Below are 22,178 nucleotides of genomic sequence, written 5' to 3' on the forward strand. Positions count from 1 at the left end.
ATTAACCGGTTTATATAAAATGGACTCATGGTTAATGTTCAACCATGACAAGTCCTAGTGTGGGACATTAACAGGACCTGAGAAAGGGACCTTCTCAGTGCTTCCACATCAGGCAATATAGACCTCTAATCTCCTGCCACCAGGGGGGAAAAAAAGCTATTAAATATTTTTTATTGCACTACCACACTAAGAATTAATTATGACTTTCTTGTGAAAAACGTGGAAGCCTCCTTCCCACCAAATTTCGCACCTTCCCAAGAGGAAGGATAACTACTCAAGCCGAATGGCACATAAGCCAAACGTCTCTCCTCCCAGGACGGGTGGTTCATCTCCACCTGCTTCCCCAGGCTCCTGTGGAGAGATGCTCTAGCACTTGCCGCGGCATCTGTAAGCTGTGAAAAGGACTAGTTGCGAAGAAAATTGACTTTGAACTAATCAAACTATGCTGGAGATTTTTTTTTTTTTTTTTTTAAAACATATCTTTAATCCACTCATAACCAGCCAAACAAAGCAAAATGGGGCAGACAAGCACTTTACTACCACAGCTTTTTTTTTTTTTTAATTATTATTATTATTTTACATCACAACTCGCGCTGTTTGTTGTGATGTAAGCCCACTGAAAAAGTACTTACCTTATCCGGTGCATACCTTGAGTGAAAAAACAGAATGTTTACTTCCCTTATTATCGCTCTCGGTTTGGTGTAAACAACTGTTTTGTTATACACACATACACATATATTATACCTTTGGGCTAAAAGATCTGCGGGTTTTATCATGCCAAAAATATTCCATTGCAATCCACACGCACAAAAGGCTGCAGGTCTTTAAAACCGCCTCAGAAAACCTGTGTATATACACACATAAATATCAACTTTCGGTACTCCAATATCAACTTTCGTTAACTCCTGCAAAAAAACAAAATCCGTGGATCTCAAACTCCGCAGAGACCTCAAAGGGAACCTACTTCAGACCTGTGTCTTTTTAATTCTCTGAACTACAGAGCAGAGATACCTATTTCTTTTTCAGAAACAAGTCCATTTAATTAATTAGTCGCTTTATATTTTTGTTTAGATGCCCGCAAATTTATTGGCAGGCATATTTACCAAGTCCAAAACTATTTTTTGAGCTGATCCAAAATAATATTTGGAACCGAGCTTTCGTTTGGGTATTTCAACAGCATTTTCCATTTGAAAAAGTTTCTCTTACGCCCAATGGTATAATAAAGTAAGCAGTGACTGCAATTTTTAGCAAAAGGACCAAATTAAAGACAGGTTATAAAAATGACTTCCTAAGTGCAATATCACTTTCATGACGTCTCAGCCAGGGATTTACTGGTTAAGTGGCAAACCCAATGCAATCGTTGGCAGCAAGCGCCAACAATTTTTTTTCCCCGAGCTTTTTTTCTTTTTGTTTTGGTTTGGTTTTTTTTTGGTTTCTCCAGCAATCGAGATCTTTCGATGCAGCCTCATTGCCCCGCTAAACCCCCCCGCCCTGCATCCAAACGGTGCATCAGTACTTTTGCCTTCTAAGGCAGTCAAAGTTTTCAAAATCTATTTGTAAAATGCAGTAGCAAGTGCTAGTGCCCATCGTGTTGGGGGAAAAAAATCAAGTTTGGACAGTATTAGAAATTTTATGTTTCAATTGATTTTGGCAATTCTAACACAAACAGAAACATCCCTTCTTAGCAATACCCTTTAATGAACAAGGATCAGACAAGTGTGCATAAAGAAAGGAAAGGAAAGGAAAATGAAAGACCAAGCAGAAGGATGATGGCTACAACAGAGAAAGTAAGCCTAACATATTGGTGCACTGATGACAAAAGGAGTAATTCAGTCTGAAAATAAAAAATTACCACTGCTAAGTTTACCATCACCACAACAAGTCCAGGATCATAACGCTGTAAAAAAGAAACACCATTTGTTAGGCAGAAACCATTAGGGGCAGAAAATAGGCCGTTTGTAGTAGGCAGGTAGGATGGGTTAAGAAACTCATAGGAGGCTTCTTCCTCACCCCTCCACCCCATCACCGTGCTCTGCCCTGTGGAATCAGGGAGCGGGGAAAATTTTGGGCAGCTGCTGGTTGTTTTCAGAGCCGCTTTCGCAACCTGAAATTATTTGCCAGGTGTTGGAAGAGGTTTAGTTCCTGGTGGTGACCCAAATTTAAGCGATGCGCTTTGGCACGTTTAGGCAGGCAATTAAGAAAAAAAAAAGAAACAAAACAAAAAAAACCCAAACCAATGGTATTTACAAATATTTCAGGTCAAAACGAGCTATGTTTGCTGGAAAGAGGAGAACGTTCAATGCTAAAAGCGATGCCTTTGTTTTAAATTTAACCGGCGTTTCATTAGGCATGAAATAATACGGCAGCTGGCCAAAGAGGCTGCCCAGCGTGACGGCCAGCCGCCCAGTGCCAGGGTCGAGCGCTCGGAGCACGTAACGCAGCCGTGACGGTCTCCACCACCGAAACAAGGGCTCTGCCCAGCCGCCCGTGGGAAATGCAACCCGTCACCAGGAAAAATATCGGTTCTGAGCCCTGGAGAGCCTTGTTTCACGTCCAGGAAAGCCACCAGGGCTGACCAAAAGAAATGCAGTAGTTGTTCGCAGAGAGCCACCTCTAACCCTGTTGACCGCAAAGGGGGCACCTGGGAAAGATGGAGAACAGCCAGTGGGGAAGAAATGGGACTTAAGTTAAGCTCTTTAAGTTCTTTTTCTAAAGAACTTCAAGAAAACTTTCTCCAAAGCTACTGTGCATTACAACGTGGTCTTTACGGGCTCTACCAGCACCTAAAGCACCAGCACCTACTGGTTCTCGGAAGTTGAGGGACTCCCCAGATTAACGTTCCTGCTGCCCCTTTCCAGATACACCAACATACTTTCGAGGGGGAACGCTGAGTTTTCACGAAAGGGCAAAAAAAACCCCATGTTTCAGCCCAATCTCTAGGGTTGCAAGTGCTGCCACACAGACAGCTAAGCCTCTCCCTCCAGAAGGTAAGTCATGCAGAAATTGTGTCCGTACCCCTTTCCCCTGCACACCAAAAAAAAAAAAAAACACCCTAAAAATTTTACGTCCTTCCTGAAGCAGCCTGCAAACTCCTTCCTTTACAGGCTGCTCACATTACGCAGGCTGCACGCCCTAAACCACAGAAAGGGTTAATTAATAAAGCATTTCCACATAAGGGGGGGGCACCCCTGCAGAAGGGGCAAAGCGTGAACCTCAGGCTGGAGGTTCAGCCTACACGAGAGTTGCACCTTGGAAAAAGCAATCTCTTAAGAGCAAATCACATTTGCAACTATTTAATTTAAAAATAATAATAATAATAAATTTCAAAACTGGCCAGATAACTTGCTTCGCTTCCCTCTCCCCGCTTTCCCAAGAAAGGGCAGAACCTCTCTGCCAGCCCGTGAAAAATTGCTCATCCCCGAATCTGGCAGGGCAGCTAGGCTCCTCGCAGCGGCCCTGCGCCTGCTCAGCGACCCGCAAGCGGCAGGGAGGGAGCGGACTGCGGCAAGCGCCTTGCCGAACCGCGGCGCAGGCGGCTTTCTCTGAATTTCATTTATTTTTAATTGCGCCGAGATATTGCACATGAGCAAATAGCAGCCAAAGTGTCACAGTTTAACAGATCTTGGAAAACTGATTAACGCTGGTGCTTCAGGACTTTAAAACAGAGTATGAAGCACCGAGTCGGGCTCTGTTTGCAGGATTATTATTTCGCGGTTGCCAGCTGCAGGGTGCTTGCTCCTTGTCTGGACACAGTAGGCAGATGATGCTCTGCTCTTTGAAACAGGACACTGCACCAGATGGACCTGCCATCTGAGCCAGCCTAGAAACGTTGGCATTGTCGATACTAGCGCAAATTTTATCTTTTTTTAAACAGTCAAAACAGAAAACAGTTCTCAGCAGCAGCGACAGAGATTTACAGATTGAGGAGAATTCCTCCCTCCAGCCATACCATGCATTACAACGGAAATAAGATGTTACTGAAGGTCTGTTTAAAAAAAGATAAGAACAGGATGCTTCGGTTGAACAAAATGTATACCCCACAAATTATGCATTCATAATTCAAAATATGTTTTCACATATTATGCATATGTGTAGTATAGATGCATCAGAGATAACAGAACAGCCTTAATCCTTTTCTATCTCGACGTCTATTAAAATCTTCATCCCAGGTCTATGCTTTGTGGCAAACAATCCTAGAGGACTGACTGATATTACACTCATCTGCAGAGAATTCCTTGGAATAAGCATCTTCTAAGAATATAAACAGGACACGAGTACACTGAGCACAGGATTTCTCCTTATTTGCTACCAGTTAACTACAACAAAAAACAAAACTATGGATAAGAGACACCTTTCCAGGAGATTTTAATTGTTCTTGGAAAGGTATTACTGCAGAGATTGGAAGCAAAGCTGTCTGAAGGCAGCCCTGGGCAACCCAGGACAACCTTTTATCTTGGTCTGCTTTGGGAATAAGATTCGTTTGCTCCTCATGTTACTTCAGATTTTTGGAAAGGGCCACAGACAATCGAGCGATTCCAACTAGGTCTGAAACACCTACCACCCTCAGTGACAGCCATCAAGTCCCAGTAGGGAGAAACTGTTTTTCATATACGCAAAAACCACACTGAGAACTTAACCCCTATGAAACAGGAGAGAATCGACACGAGAAAGGCAAGTTACAAACACGCAATCACGTGACAAACTTCAAACACGAGCTCAAAGTTTCTTAGACACCCAAGCCAAGGGTGAGACACACAGAAAGCCAAGCTTCACTGACTCCAGAGCTCACGTAACTTCTTTGGGGGGAAGACACATAGAGGAGTCTGGGTCAACAGAACATCCCGAGCTTCCCAACCTACCTGATGATGGGTACTAAAGAATAACCTGGAAAGTGTTACAGCAAGGACATAAATCTTGGTTGACCTAGAAAATAAACTCAAGATAGAAGACACTGTCTTACTTCATCTTAGAGCAGTGAGAACATTACTGGTCCTCAGTAAGTGGAGAGCACTAAAGAGTGCCGACTGATTTGAGACTACACTGCAAGACTGGGGCAGGTTGCGCGTGGCCGTGACTACTTGCCTCTCACGTACACATCCTTCACACTTTTAAACTGCTCAGACAGCATATCACCATGAAGGGCAATAAAGCCTGATATTAAGCCAAGAGAAGGACATCTCTATGTCACAATAAATTTACGTTAATGAAAAAGTAATGATTTCACTGACTACACACATTCAAGCAACCCATAAGCTTATAACCCACCACTGAAGGAAAGGTTTTTGCACATTTGAAACCAAACAAGGGGACAACGGCTCACTCAAAGGAGACTCAGACTTGAGGCACTAAATAAAACCTTCCTTTAGCCCTGCGGTCTTGTGTATTTTGATATGGTAATGAAGACTGGTATGATGACAGGAGACTTTCAAAGCCACATTACTCTGTTTTTAAACACTAGCTAAACATGAAACTGCTTATTTGTATTAAAAACTGTTGCGATGATTTACGTTGCAAAAACAAGCACGGAAATGTTAGCCTATGCCAGAATTCAGGTTCCCTGTGAGGACACATTAAAATATAAGAAGATAAGATCGTGTTCACATTATTTTTTTCGTAAGACTGCCAAATCATTAAATACTTAATGAATAAAGGCACCGTTAAACATTTTTCTCTTTCTCTTCCACGTTTTGTTGTATTTATTACAAAGCTTCAAAACCCAGAAATAAATACAAAATTCCTCATTTCTTCATGGTATTTTTCTCGGGTCCATATTGTTCTACGATCTCAAGACCTCACGAGCATCTATTCTGTTTGCCTATGTGAAATCAGAGGATTTAAACAAACGGAAAAATGTATTAAAATATTAGCCTGAAACCATTTGGTGAACTGGTCACAGAGGCAGGTTTCAAGATCTTCGGCATTCAAAGCCTGAGCTCACTTCTCCAAACTGCATCTGCCAAGCAACAACATTTGCCACTGATCTCCGTTGCTTAAGCGGTCAAAACTCTGCTTATTACTCCCCATATGTCTTAAAGAAAACTAGGCATCCAGAAAACGAAGTCTGCCTCACCAGCGGCCACCTGACAAAGTTTTGGAATAGTGACTCTTACTAAGCTTGACCTCATGACTGAAAATTATCACCGGGATTGCCAGAGGATGCATATTTCTTGCCTTACCCACAAGATCATCTCCTCACCTGCAGGCCCTTCCTCTTCGCTGCACATCTTTTTGGGTTTCTTTAGACATTCTTCACTTTCACTCTAAACATACTGAATAAGATGGAAAAAACAGAGCTTGTCTGAACAGATTTAGTAAAGAACATGCCAAATAAGAACTGCATCGTAGTAATATATTGAAAGGGGGGGGTGGGAAGAGTGATGATTATATTTATCATCACAGAATTTGCAAGTCATAGAGCAGAAATCCATTTGTGCTTCCTTTCTTGGCATGGTTTTCATTTTAGACTGAAATGCAGTTGGGAGGGATCTGAATTCTAGCATTTTCTAACAGATTCGATCCACCTGACTTTGCAATGTATTTTAATAGAACTTGTAAGATAATTTATGGGCTTATGAAAGGATAAAAGTAAAATCAAGTTCTATTATGTACACTTATAACTGCTACCGCCTATGTGTCACCAGTACAATTTATACAATGAGCTTCCAGCACACCTTGATTAACAGGAACACCATTCTCTTGGCCATGGTTAAAGGGTGTGGTTTTTTTCCCCCCCTCTCCCCTTTTTTTCAGCCCAGTTGGAAGACAGCAAGCACCAAGGGGCTCACAGATTTCCAAGGCACTCCTGAAAGCTCCCACACAGTGTGTCATCCTCAGATACCAAACTTGCCTCTGACTGCAGGCAGATGCCTCTGCCTGCAGGCAGTCTGCCTGCTCCACTGCAGTAAAACATTAGTATTGCTGCGCTCCAGGAAGATTCAACTAGCTTTTCGGAATATTCATGCTGAAAAGTTGCCAAAAGTTTGCTAAAAATATAAGCAAGGAAAATCAAAATTATTACTACATGATAAGAAGCCCTGACCAGGAGTCAGGGGACAGAAGACACTTCTTTCAGCCTAAAAACTACAGATATAGTTACTGCTACTTCTACAAACCTCTCCAGAAGGGATCTCCCTTTTGAAGGCATCTCTACCTGCTGCTTCTGTTACCTGAAAAATGGACATAACCCAAGTACTAAAGCAACACCCCACAAAGTGTTGCCATCCCAACGGGAAAGGGCTGCCCTCTTCCTCTAAAGACTAGTGAGGAGCAAACATACGTAAGGTTTCAAGACCCCCTTCCAATTCTAGACCACCAACCCTATAGTATCCAAGTTATCTGATTTGACAACATACTTAGAAGAGCTATGCTGAGACAAAAAATATAGGTTAACGTGATGAACCATGCTAACTGATCAATCTGCACTTTTCAAACCGCCTGCATTTTCAGCAACTGGTTTCTTCAGAGCTTCCCACCCTCTTTCACGTCACAGCCCCTGCTACAACAGCGAAAGCAGCAGGAGAACCGGAGGACAACTGTGGCCAGCAACTTGCTGATATCAGAAACAGGGCCATTAAATATCCTTTAAAGTCTGTCTACTTGCTCCTAGCTACGAGGCTACTTTTATTAGATATTCTGCACCACACGCCCACCCTATAGTCCTGACCTCATCCCCTGATAGCCATCTAATTCTTTGTACATGACTCGTCAAACGAGTTACATGACTGATTCAAGAGCGCTAATTTAAAGTATGAGCCAGTTTGAAATGCTAGGTCATTTCACTGTGTGCCCTAAATTTTATCCTCTCTATCTGAAAGCATTTAAATAAACTCCTAAATAGCCCTTGTCTTGCTCAAGGACAGCTTTCATCTATTCTGTTCAATTTTCCCATATCCAGTTAAATAAGTTAAAACTACTCATTTCTACTTGCAGTTATCCCTCCTAAAATACTGCCACCTCAAATTAAACATGCAAGGACCAAGAGAGAAAAGAGGTTTTACTGTTTTCATAAAAGTTGTCACAAAAAAAATGGCTATTTTGGGGTAAGACTTGTGGATAAATTGGAACCCTTGGGAAAATGTGAAGAGAAGCTTATAAAAAAAATATTTTCAGAAGTATGATTCACATTTTACTACTCCTGCATGTCAATCTTTCAATGCTTTTTATGATAATAATACTGTAACTTAGTCTGAAATACTTATTTCAAGACAAAGCATTAGAATATTTTAATTCAGGATTTTACTCAGCCCTCTGGTTCCCCTTCTGAGCCTTGCATAACTTTTCTGGTTTATTCACAATTCTCGATCTCTTTTAGCACAGGACTCCACACGAAGGTCAGACAGTGCTTTTAGCATATTCCACCCACGCTTTTTGCTAATCTCATTTTTTCCCCACTAGATCATAGATTTCTAGATTATCAGTTACACCTGTCCTCCCCCAAAAAGGGGAAATGGTCTACAATTACCACTTTCTTGTTTGCTAAAACAGAACCATCACGTAATCTTTATAAAGAAACGGTTCACAAAGCCGCACTTGCCAGGTGAAAAGCGATTCCAGGCAGCTGGCAAACCTCTGGTCTGCTTTTTCGCATTCACTGGCCATTAGCAAGTTAAAATATCCATTTCCAAAAATGCTACAAGTTGCTTGTGGGAAAAAAAACAACGGGAAAACCATAAGGAGAAGAGATGAGCAGAGGAATGACTCTGCTGAATCCATTATGAGCTTCTCTGAGCCAATATCCTAGCAGTTGCACGGTCAGAGATGACAGCACTATCCATGCCTAATATTCCACTCAATACATATCCAAAATAAAAAACAAACACGCAGACACGTTACAGTTAGAATAACAGCTTCTCTTATGACAGCTACTTCAATAAGGATGTGGATTACTTGCTTTCTTACCCGAGTGGTTCTGCTTTTGTGCCAGCATTACAAAGACACCTGCTGAGATGGTTAACAAGGGCCTTGCGGTGTAAATCTGTGGTGCTTCTGCAATTTTGCAGAGAATGAGCTAATCAGCTGGGTATCATCGGGCTGCAACGATAGCAAATTTTACCACCAGCAGTTGGCAAAGTGCGAATTTTAGTAGATTCCAGCTAGCACCCAGAGAAACAATAAAGCACCCTCGCTGCCGGATTATATCCGCAGTGGCTAGGTAACGTGAAGGAAGCCATTTCAACAGTAGCTGTACGGCATAAAGATCTTGGTTGAACAACAACATAATGGCGTTACTAAAAAAGATAGAGTATTTATGACTGGCAAATACGATGTAGCATAACTTTTACACTCACTGAAACCCCACTTTAGATGAACAGCCAGAGTTAAAAGCTACATAACCATGAAAAAGCACACTGAACCGATCAGATTCGTATTTAATCAAGGCTAACTACATGGAAAAAATGGAATCTCAGTTCAATACATGTAAACCAAATTTCGTTTGCTGCACAGGCCTTCTTGCAGCCAAATACAGGAGGCAAGATAACATATCCACAGCAAAAGACGACTTGAAGTGGTCCTACTTCTGCTGCGTCCCTTAACCATAGGCTGTTGAAGATTTTAGGCCCAAACACAGGACTAAGCAAGCAGTTAATACCACAGCTGCTACGCATTTTCTATTCTTAAGTCTCTTTAGAAATCTATGTTGGACCTCTTTGCAGAAGAAGGGAGCATGGAAGAGGGGAAGAACCTTTTGTTTTGTTCTTCTCTTCCATTCTCAATGCACAAGCGACTCTACTCTTCAAATACCTCGAATAAGATTGAAGTTAGATGCAAATATTTCCTTCCTGGCAGTTTATATTTAGATTTTGGGATGATCTAAGATTCATGTGAAAAGGTCACTGGATAAGGAATTAAACACTCCCAAAACGATCATCGTCAATGCCACAGGCAACACACGCAGGCTCTAGCTGCTCCTGACTACCAGGGAGTGCCCTTGACATCTTACTTGTCAAGCAGAACTGGATCAGCAGCACTTCCCTGCATCCTCTCCTTCCCTCTTCCCCCTCACCATCTCTGCCAGAGAGGCTGTTTACCTACCAGGCAGCGCAATGCTCTCCTTTAGGAAGATGATGGACAATTTCCGCATACTCTGCAAAGCCAACATTAGGGAAGTTTCAGCACCTACTAGGGTTAAATGAGACGGGCTATTTTTATTCCTGCGTTTCTATTAACACATAGGAGTTATAGGAAAACCTTCGCGGCTCATGCCCACAATTTGTCTGTAGCTTCAGGTCAGTTCAAAGCATGGGAGCTTCAAAAATACATGAGTGAAAGATAAGGTAGAGATTCAATACTTTGAAATGCATGATGGGAAAATCCAAATCCGGACACACATAAAAATGCAAGGGCTTGAACAACCCTGAAGAGAGCTGTGCTTCTCTAGTTCTCAGGACACAATGCCACCGTCCTCTTTGCCCTAAACTCAAGACTACGTATGATCATCTGCTGTTTATCCTGTCACATAAGTGCCTGGAACACCACACTGCACAGGGCCTCTAAGGGCTATATTCTTCATTTCGGCTGGGGTTGCGAGAGGGCTTTTAGCTTCTTCCAAGTCTCCATGTTTCCACATTTGTGATGCACAGAGCAACATGGGCCACCCAAAAGAGAAAACAGACCAAATTACACATCCAGTGAATGCCATTCCAAAGCAGAAGCCCAAGAGGTGACAACTACAACCATTTCCTGAGCTTTGGCACCAGCACGGGGCACAAGAGGACTGTAAGAACGCCATGCATTAACAAGAGAATTTAAAAAGAAACCGTGTTAGAGGAAGCCAGAAGCATTTTAACCACCAATGCAGTCCTGCCTGCAAAGTTAGAGTGCCTTTAGCTCAAGAGATTAATACACATTTCCAGAGTTCAGAGAACTCATTACCTCTCCAACAGTCCTCCACAGCAAAGAAATACTCATCTCTCTAATGGGGTCTCTGTAGGGGCAGGGAAGTCCAATTACAAGCTCCCAGGTCTTCAGACTAAGGGTATGGGAACACGAGTTAAAGTCACTCCGAGGACGTCAGGGTGCATTTGAATCTCAAGCGCTTCAGGAGGTCCCTCCAGACAACGCCCAAGCACACGGTCTCATGCCTGCAGCACGTACGGAGTAACTCACCGCTCGAGTATCGCCGGCAGAGACTGTACACACAGGCAGCTAACAAGGAGTAACTGATAAGAATTACTACCTTCAGTTTTTTCCTCAAGATAACATGGTTGTGTGCCTTTACCCTAACAAGGACCTCTGCAGAACAGGTACCACGGGCCAGGTAGATAGCTAAAGCCAACCCCACCACCGCCCCCATGACAGAGGCATTATTTGCTCAATTTAAATCAGGCATCTCTAGTGCGAGGGGAAGAATTTAGACTCGAGGCAGAAGGAGTACTAAGTGAATCGGTTCAACTAGCACTACGGAGTCTCAAGGAGATAGGCTAAACCCATAGCAAATAGACGGCTAAGTAACCGAAATAAGTCGAACCCTTGAAAGCCCTCCAGAGAAACTAGTAATGAGCCTCTCCCATCCGTGTGAACCTCTGCCACCACTTTCAGTCTTCAGTGGGCCCTTTTACTCGCCTTCTAATGGCTTCTGACACCACTGCGAAACATGCACACAGATCATTATAACTATTTTTAGTTCTTTTTAATATCAAAGCATCCAGCCAGCAGAATACCGTTGCAGTTTTAGAAGCTGCACAACTACCTGTTAGTAAGTAGGCAGTTAATTTGCCTCCCTCCAAAAAGGCCAAACACGGTGATTCTTACGCATACACAACACACACACGGCGTTGTCTAACCTGTACCAATAAGTGAGGCAGCAGCTTCCACTTGCAAATTGCTAAACATGAAACTCAACAGTGCATTTGTTTGGATATATTAATAATGGAAAGAAAATCTAATCTAGAAACAAAAAGCAGAAATAATTTTATTAAAGACTGAAGCTGGTGTGGAACGTTTCAGACATAAGCTACTGAACTTACCCTGCAGTGACTTTCCCAATCCCTGGCCCAGCTTCCACCCATGTTTCTGGAGTAAGCGGTGTCCAATATTATCCTGACAGACAGAACAGAGAAAACAAACCAAAAATATTCCAATAATATATTCTTCCCTTCCCACTGACATTTAAACATGTGATGAGCAAGAGATTTTCTACATATATATGCATGCAAAAAAATGCTACTGAAAAGGCAATATATGCCCAATAAAAGGGAAAGACAAATGTCAAAAATTGCTGGCTAGAATTTTTCCAGGGGGACGGGGAATCAGGGAGGGTCACTTTCTGATGGTGTGCTGGGCAACTTTTGTGCATCACGTTTAAAATAAAATAAAATAAAAATAAAAAAGCAATGTGGGAGAAAATAAAGTGTACCAATAAAAATTGACAGTAAAAAGCATAAAATCAAGCTATTTATACAATCATATCCATCACCTAGACAGCACCACTTAAGATTTTTTTGTAAAGAAAATCTACAATGTGTTTAGTCATTTTGTTTGTGTGTCAGGCTTTTATAATACTGAGTAAGTTGTAAGTGCAAGACTGCCCCACCACTAGAAACCAAAACACAATCATAGCAAAATCCAGGCTAGACTTGATTGGGTTTTTTTTTTTTTTTTTATATATGTATATATATATATAAACTAGCATGCAGCCAATATTAAACTGAAAAAACAGTGAGGTTAGTAAAACAAAAAAAATAAATAAATGAAATCAATTAAATAAAATGAGCTCAAGCACAGACTGGGTGATGCATTTCACATGTAAACTAACAAAAATACTAAGATGTTAGAATGAAACAGGCCTAGCAATAAGTTAACAGCAAGGAACCATTAGTGCATGTAGGGGAAAACAATAAGCATAATGTCTCATCTTCCTAAAGGAAAAAAAAAAAAGCTATTTCAGAATAAGTTAAGTGGAAAAGTACTGATGCAGCAATTAAGTGTCAGCTTTTGAACAGCGCTAAACAGGGCTTTGAGCGGAGTAAGATCTCTTTCCCCCCCCCAAAGAACAAAAAGCAGGAGTGCTAGCGGCACCCTTGGAGCCGTCTGCGAGCTGACCGATTACCCCCAAGGATCCATTTACTATTTTACTAGCAGCGATCAGAACAATTCTGTCAACTCCGCAAAGGACTCTCGGTTATAAACGTGTTCACCACCTAATCACAAGGGGAAAAATATATATATATATGTATTCTTTGGTCATTGTCGTTGTGCAACTCAACTTAGGATATTGCAGAAATATCCTAAATTATAACAGGCTGCAAATCCGTAATATTCAGTGGTACATGGAATCTTAAAAAAAACAGAATAAAGCAAAAAACCCAGAACAGCTAGGAAGGCTGCAGGTTTTTGTAATTAAGTAATCATGTAGTCAACACAAATCCGAGAGCAGTGGCTTTTCCCCACTCACTCCACATCGAAGAAAACGACCACACAGTTTGCAGAACTTTAGTGAATCAACTTGAAAGACACAATCTTCCCCACGATATTGGCTGCATGGATACGTTTTTCCTCAAAAAGATTCTATTACGTACAAATTTACTTTTTTTCCCTGATACGCTTAGTAAAGCGAGATACATTTTGTCTCGCTGTATTTTTTCAAGGCAACAGTGTATATCTTTCCCACACTACTGGCTCTCCCCCAAGACGTAATTAAGGCTACATGGAAAAAAAAATAAAACGAGAAGTAAGGAAATGTCTGGTTATAAAAGCTTAAATCAGTATATGCAATGAAAGGAAAATGAACAGATATGGATTCCAGTCACAAACATCATGGAAAAGGATTATAGGTTTTGAAGCTTAGGAAAACTTACCTGCAAACATATCTGCTGCAGACCGTTTGTGCAACGGTCAAAACAACTGCATGTTCCTTCATGCAAAACGGGACTGACGCTCACCGATTTTGCGGATAACGCATCAATTTTTCTACCATTAGCATTTTAACCGTATCTGACAAAGGATTTTATCGAATCAGATTTTAAAAGCTGGCGCTGACAAAAAATGGCTGCATTTTCAAAAAAATAAAAATAAAAGGACAAAAAGTACTTTACAATCTTTTTGCTAAGTGGAGATGAGACATTGTGCTGACTGTGTTGTGTTATGAATGCACTAAAATAAACAGACAGATGAAGCAGTATGCTATTTCCAAAAGCAGTGCAAGTGGAGTGAAAGCATTTCCATACGAACCTGGCTTTAAAAACTGGGCTGTCAAAAGAACAGTTAAATGTAACACAAAGTAAGAAACTGTCCAATCACTAATGGTAGTTTTTCTTTTGCTTTGTTTTCAATTCACTGCTTGCAAGTAATGTATTTATTAAAGAAGAGTGAAAGCATAAAATAAATTCAACAAGTCAAGACCAGCTGGGAGATTCAAGAGCGGTGTGTTGTGACTGACACAGTGAAGGGGGAAACAAATGTTAAAGGGAAAAAAGAAAAATTTAGAAGGGTTATACACATTAGCACTTTTACAAAGCCACTCAAGAGGATGGTCGCAAGTTGTTTAACGTAAATTGGAAATGCGCCTAAATGTCATCGTGTCTCGGTTCCCAGGAAGGGGGCGTTTTCCCCCCCCAATCTCTTCCATTTGTTCGCTGAAGCCGTGAAACTACTTCCTAAGTAAACAAAATACTCAATTGAAATGGCATATCTTCTGTTTTAATTAATAGGGAGAACAGCTCTAAGTTCAATAGCAAAATTCTAGATGGGACCTAGCCATCAGTCTGCTCATAAGGATTTCTAGCCACGTTCTACCTTTTTCCTCCATTTCAGATCATTACCGCAGACGTCGCGCACAGGAAGACTGGCAGCAATGCTCTTTAGCTTAAATGCTACCCTAAAAATTCAATTAGGTAAGGCCGGAATTGCTAGGTTCACACGTGAGAACTGTTCTGCAAAGCCATTAAACCCTGGTGGCATGTGGAGTAACTGGGGATATTAGGCAGGACCAAAATTTGACAGAGGGCAGCAAGTGTTGCAGCAGCTGGTAGCTTTTTTCTTATATTGCCTTTTATTATTTTTTTTCCCCTCCCTCCTCTCTCAAGTGCAAGGTCCCTAGAACTGTGGACTCTTCTCTTTCACAAGGGAAAAAAAAAAATCTCTCTTTACACCAATCTTCCTGTTGACATTAAGAACCATCGTTCCTTTTGACTAAGTTACCCTCACGTTGCAATAATTTTCCTACAGGAGAGCTGCAGCGATTTGCAAAAATGCCAATAGCCCAAGCAGGAAATCATCCATTTCTCGGAGGAGAAAAGTCATTGCTCTCCTAATTTTCTCACACTATCATTTTAGAGCTCCTTGAGTTACAACCGCAATAAAAATGGAGGCAGCCAAGCTAAGCCTCTCAAAAGGGGGTCGAGTGAGCAAGTGAGCTCTCGTGCAACCGATTATGGACATGATACCAAAAAAGAGATGGGGGACCGCGTGGTTGTAAAACAGAGGAGCTTGACAGGCTCTTGCTGGAATAATTTACACTTCTCTGCATTAATCTCACCACTTGGTAAGAGAAATGACCGCCTCTATTCAACAAATTCAGATGGGGAACTTGAGATAGCAGATGAAGTGTAACTTTTTTAAGAGTGTAAGAAATGTAAAGGCCTGAATTTCATTAAAATTTTAACGGGAGTTGGCTAAATTATCTTTGAAAGTCTTTTCCGAAGTGACCTGCTCCAAACAGTTCACGTCAGCTTCCCCAGTGGCCAATCCTGTGACCCGATAAGATGCCCTGGGTGACTTGTCACGGGTATCGGTGATTCCTGCTCACGATAACCCCAGTACGAATTTCTGACAAAGGTCCTGGCACTAGAAAAAAAGATGCACACAGCGGAAAGATGTGTACAAAAACTCAAACGTCTGGATGATGTACGTGGAATATAACCCTCAACAATTTCAACAGGCTGCGTTACGAATAAGCCGGAACGAGTTTTGCCTAATACCGTTTTTCCACGAGATCCCCGTGCCACCCCACATGTTGTGTTCACGCCGTTCATCTTTCAGCGTAGGCAAAAACCATACGTCTCTTGAGTGGATTGTAAGCTGTGCTGACTGTGTATCGAGGAATCTATAAGCAAGGATTGGATGCTACTGGGTGAACCCATGCAAACAAGAGGTTGAAAAGATTCCCAAAACAAAACCTATAGCTCACTACAGATGACACAATGAAGACTAGAGAGAAAAGCCAAATAGTAATGCTACACCATTCAGCTTCAAGAAGCACATTATTTATAGCGCTGTCCACATATGGCTACTGCTAAATGTCAAATCAGCAGCCTTATCAAATTACACTTTGGAACTGGTGGAGTCCACAGATCTGTACAGATATACGGTGCGACAAAACCCAACTTCAGCTCATACATAAGCCTACGGTAGCCTGCGATCTTCAAACAACTAGCAACTGAAGTCTGAACCCTTGTGAAGTTAAAGGACCTTCTTACGTAACTGAACAGAATTAGAGAGAGGAAAAAAGGACATTTGTTAGTTATGACAAGGACAAACTAACGAGCTTCGGAGTAAGCGGATGATTCGCAGTCTCGCCTCCAACCTGCAACGATGACGGCTTGGTTCGACTCCCTGACACTCTGCATGTTGTCTGTGGGGGAAAAGGGGCCGTTTGCTTGCGTGGACTCTAAGGTGTATCACTATCTCCTACCTGAGCTGTACTGCTGGGACAAAGAAAACCATAAATTCACAGCGACGAGATTCAGTAAAGCCATAGAAATAAAGACTTAACGTGATGCAAATGTGAATTCTATTGAAGCTGCAATACTTTGTAACTTTGCATACAAATACCTGACCTCGGTGCACTTGAAATATTTCAGAACAAACACATGCAGCTTCTTCAATTTAAAAAAAAAAAAAGAAAAAGAAAAAAAGAGTTAAGTGCTCTGATTTTCAAGGACACTGAACACCAGTAGTTCTACTGACTTGGACAGCCAGTATGAGCGCAACATCTTTCAAACCAGAACACAAAAAAAATGTTATTGGGTGGGGGGGTGGGGGGAATAATAAAAAAAACAGTATTTGCAGCTACGAGGAGTGCACTGATATAAAATCTTTTCTTCAATTTAGTCATGAAAACTAGCTGGCTTCTCATTTAGGGTACATACACCTACTGGCTCGTGTCAGTTCTGCTTTCCATAAATGTCCTTTGGTTCTAGTCGCATGTTTCAATCCAGACATCTTTAGCCTAAGCGAGCTATACAGAGCAGGATTTCCACAGACACAGAGTACTAGCACGCTAATTGAGGACATGTTTCGACATTGTAATGATCTGTAGACTCCCAAACCTATTTTTCCAGCCACCTTTGAGTTGCATGCTGTAGCAGTACAGTCAGCACCTCTCAACAGATAATGCTGCAGAGATGGATCTAGCTTCAGCAGTGATTGTCACATGGATACTCCAAGCGAAACCCTTTGCCCTTTGGGATTTCCAAATACAAGCTACCTTTAGCTTTTAAAAGAGCTTGCAGATTACTCAAAAGATGCAAAAAGCTGCAAGAAGCACCACCTACGAGAATATATTTAATCCACTCTTGAGTGTGTAGAGTAACCAAACTGTAAACTTTGACTGGAAAGTGCTTTGATCTGCTACCGTTAAAAACAACCTTCCGTGTACAAAGACATTTGTCATCTGAACTGTTGCCATTATGTGAAACCCAGGCTCTTACTCATTACTATGAGCCGATTCCTTTTTAAAGGTCACTTGAGCTGCTAACAGAGAACTGAATAAGGATTATAAAACAACTTGCGATTAAATGTTAATATTGCAAATATTGAGATGCATGGTATTTGCAGATTCTATACTTGTCCTTACTCCTTCCCTCTCAACTTCGGTTCAAGGATGTTATTCATTTCTGGGTGGGCCAAGAATATAAAATGTAATAAGCCAGAAAAAGCAGCATGAACGCCACTCTCCAGAGCACAAGAAAAATCTTAAAGGAGGGTTAAGTTAACCAAACTGACAAAAAAGCCACTCTTTTCTCTTTTAAATGTTCATAATTTGCCAATTTAATAGTGTGGGAACAAAATCATTACCACTAGCGTCAGGAAACCTGACAAATTACTTACGCTCCCCAAGCGCAGATTTTCTTTCGAAAAATCAACAACGTACTTAACGAAGAAACGTGAAAATTAATGCTAAAACCGAGAGGTCCGTTTGTGACAGCCTTTTCTGAAACCCGGCTTGTCCATGAGAGGAGCCCAACAGAATCACTGCACGGCACTCCGCAGCTTTTAAACTCTGGGACTAGCACGCGAAGCCAATTCAAGCGTGCTCCAACGCACAGCACAGCTGATTTGACAACACAAAAAACCCACGTATAATCAGTCCCGTGGCTCTTCCCAAGAGTTCAGCGTCCCAGGCTAGGGGTTTTCTACCTCAAATACTTGCTTCTGTTATTACAGACAAAGGAAAAGTGGGGAAAAAAAATGGGTTTTAAACCAAGAATGACTTGACATTTTAGCTCTTTTTCCTCCCAAAGAGGTAAGGCATTCTCTTATCCTCTCCATCAAACGGTTTTCAAGCTCTAACCTCAAGGCTGAACTGTGAATCTTCACATTAAAACCTACAATAAAGTTGTAAAGATTGATAATGTCACTCTATTTGGATTATGATACATGTATGAATAAAATACTAAAACTGTAATTTAATTTAAAGTTTCTGCTGCAGCTCAACATTAATCAAACCGCAACAAAATAACACATTTGCAGATGATCCAAGCAGCACTGGGTCTATGTGCTCCCGCTGTAGGGTCCAATGTATTCTTCCACATTTTATATAATTCTGTATGCATCGCTTCCTTCAGAATACCAAAAAGATTCAGTCTCCTAAAGTAACACTCATCTACGACCACTTTTATCCCTCTGCTTGGGAAAAGCCTTTTAGAAATCAAATAGTCAGTCTAGTCTGCAGGTAGTATTTGAATTATTTTGTCAATGCTCATTTCCAACGTGGCACAGAGCGGGATACCAGCAAGTATTTCTCATTATATTTACATAAGGAAACAGGCTTGGCATTTTAATTAAAAACTCCGTATCACAATGCAAGATTGAAGTATTCAGGAGAACATTGAATACGAATTCCCATCTCTGCAGCATTATCTCATGCGTCATCAATTACTGCCATGCCTAAATCTAGCATCATGCCAGCACATTAAGACAGTAGGTACTATATGCAGTGTTCACTGGACCAGAAGAACAGAAATAAGAAGGGGGAAAGGAAACCCTAGAGAAGAAATTAAAAAAGGCAGACCGTGCAATACAAACCAGATCATGGCTGCTTAGCTAATATGGGCCAACTGCTGCGGAAGAAAAATGTCGAACACCCCAAGTTGTGTAAATTTTTTGTAAACATCTAAACACGCACACAAACACACACAACACCAACCTACACACGAATGAAAATATATCCTGATCTTTTGCTAACGCTAAGCTTCTTCTAAGCGCACCCAAAGGTGAGGAAACTTAACGGAGAACTTAAATTACTGTAGAGAAAAGAAATATTTGAGAAGTACTAGCTTAACAAACATCTAGTCTTAATCAGAACACCGCTAAGTGACCCTTTATTGTTTGCTACCAGTTTTATTGCTATTGTATTGAAGCTGCAAATGAATATTAACATTGAAAAGCTAAAGCTAAGTGCCAACCTCGTAGGTGAAGTTTAGGCAGAACAAGTTATTACGCTTAAAACTAGCAAAAGATGCTTTGCAGAGAGAAAAATTAAAAAGCTCCAAAAAGCTTAAAAAAGATAAAGCTGAACAAAACTTATTTTTCCCTATCTTACAGCTTCATTCTCCATGCTGAATTCAAACTAAAACAGTATTTTAAAGAAATTCACAGCAGAATTGCAGATTCTAGGGGAAGGACTGCTATACTAACGCTATAATACATCAGTGCGTCCCTATTGCCAGATATCATTCTAACACGTTTAACACTCCAGTAATTATCCAAAAATATAAACTAAAAAGGATCAAAATACATTTTACTACACTGTTCCATTAGGTTCACACAAGAATTAAACTGATTCTTAAACAAAAAATACAAAAACTTAACAAAATAAATTCTATAGGTGAACGTATTATTTTAATTAATTTCTGAAATACCAAGCTTAAATTTAAATTTAAAGTTACCTCTAATTTTAGTAGAACTACCTAAAGAGCAGGTCCCCAGCCCACTTAACATTAAAGTAGGGCATGCAGTTACACTACGAAAAAAATTAACCCCGCACCGCCATTTTCAAAAAGGTGCCCACTCCTATCATTTGTCTGCATTCACATCAAGTACCATCCGATCATGGCCTAATTTTTGGTGGATTGATGATGATAAATACGTATCTTACCGATTCTATAGGCTTGTCTAGAGACGCTTGCTCGATCTCCAAGTGCCCTTCTTCATACTGATCAAAGTGATTTCCCTGTAAAAGAAGGGAAATTATTGTTATCTGTTATCTCTCCGTTATCTCTATTATCTTCTGTTATCGCTACAGTGGACAGAACATTTTCAAAAGTCTAGCTTCAAGATTTAGGAGGCCTGTAAACATGTGCGAGCTTGTGTATATTTAGCTAGCGAAACAAATGAACTAATTAAATACAGACTCAGTTCAGCGAATAGGATGGAAGAACAAAAAAAATAATAATAATAATTTTGAAACCTAACTGTGCTAATCCAGCGATCACCATAGACTGCGGAAGTCAGTAAACCAGCACTTTCTTTCTAAATAAATAAATAAATAGATAAAAATAAATAAATAGAGTCTATGAAAACACTAAATAATCACCAGTAGGGGCCAAAACCACACAGAGCAAAAATCAGAAGGAACCGACTCCACCACCGCTATGAAGTTTTGGGTTGTTTGTTTGTTTGTTTGTTTTTTAAACGGGTAGAGCTTGTCTTGCATCAGGAAGTCCAAACTGCTTGAGGCACACACGTCATTTCACACACCTTATGTCAACAAAAATCCCACAACAGTACCAAAGAAACTTCTCCCTGTGCCCACAGCACTCGTTCGTGGTCCGAAGCGCCCCTTTCCTTGAATTTGTACAGCTGCGCAGGCAACGGTTAGTGCAACGGAGCCACTAATGCACAAAAAACAGGCCAGAGGAACACGCTTGAGGGAAGACAGAAGGACCAAGAGATGCATGGGGAAGTACGCTAAAGTACGAAGATACTTGCACAGCAAAGAAAATGCCATGGAGAACCATCGAGCCAGGCAACCTAGCTTCCCCACACTCCAGCAGCAACCCCACAAGATTTCTGTGATCCTAGATGCTGGCCATGTACAACGTGCTACATATTAATCTAAATGCCACTGGAAAATGAAGTAGGATTGCTATAACGGCATACCGTAATCCACCCAGGAATAACCATGCTTTGCATATCAAATGGTCCCTTGTTTTAGAAATATTTAGAATTTATTACCATCCAACATCATATTGTAAATAAATAAATAAAAATCAGTACATGCTTGGTCTTGCAAACCAAGCGTATGATTTTCAATAAGATACCTACTCACCACATTAAAAAAATAAATAAACAAATAAAATTATAAACCAAGTACTACTTAGGTGTGAAGTTACAAACAAAAGTTATATACTGCTATTAAAAAATAATTTCTAGCTCTCCCTTAAGTATCATACACGCTTCTAAATTGCTACCTTCTGAACGGGGCAACCTGTCCACTAGCCATTCCACCAACGGCACCGTGGCCCTACACTGCCTACGCTCCGTAACGCACGCAAACGCCAGCGACTGGAGTAGAGACTAAGATCCAAGCAACTTTCCTCAAGCATCCCCTATGGCAAAATTCAATCTTTCCTTGCTTTTGCCCAGACATTAAGCATAGAGGGTTCATAAATCAGGAAAGCGAACGTGGCAATCTGCGTCCTCAAGAATAACCGTTGGTGCTGCAACACCAGCAGCGCGAATGGCTGTTTCGGGAGAAAGTGTTCTTTGTTGCGGCTTCTCAGGAAGGCCAGAATTCCTGGAGTTGCAGACATGGTGAACCATTTTGGGCCATTCGGTGTGTCCACGATGCATCACTAACACACCTGGAAAAACGCCACTTTCTAGCTGCAAACGCAAAAGCAAACTAGGGAGGAGCCCGCAGCCGAGGCGAGCACAAAACCTGTTAAAGGGTTGGTCTCCACAAGCATTCCTGCGCTCCCGGGGTGCTGCCGAGAGCACTATGAAACCACACGAGC

At 41.2% G+C, this 22,178-nt stretch overlaps 1 protein-coding gene across 3 annotated transcripts in view; it reads right to left on the reverse strand.

Annotated features, from left to right (window-relative positions):
• The window catches only part of GPATCH8 (G-patch domain containing 8), a 57,719-nt gene that overhangs the window by 21,650 nt on the left and 13,891 nt on the right, over positions 1-22,178 (reverse strand). For 2 of the 3 annotated variants that reach the window (XM_067311847.1, XM_067311850.1), the window contains exons 2-3: positions 20,318-20,392; positions 11,967-12,039 (exon numbers count right to left, since the gene is read on the reverse strand). In XM_067311847.1, the coding sequence (XP_067167948.1) occupies positions 11,967-12,039; positions 20,318-20,392 (148 nt within the window). Of the gene's footprint in view, positions 1-11,966; positions 12,040-20,317; positions 20,393-22,178 lie in introns of those variants that run through there. The other variant, XM_067311848.1, reaches the window with a different exon arrangement.

This window comes from Apteryx mantelli, chromosome 28 (genome assembly GCF_036417845.1).
Source record: "Apteryx mantelli isolate bAptMan1 chromosome 28, bAptMan1.hap1, whole genome shotgun sequence".
NCBI lineage: Eukaryota > Metazoa > Chordata > Aves > Apterygiformes > Apterygidae > Apteryx > Apteryx mantelli.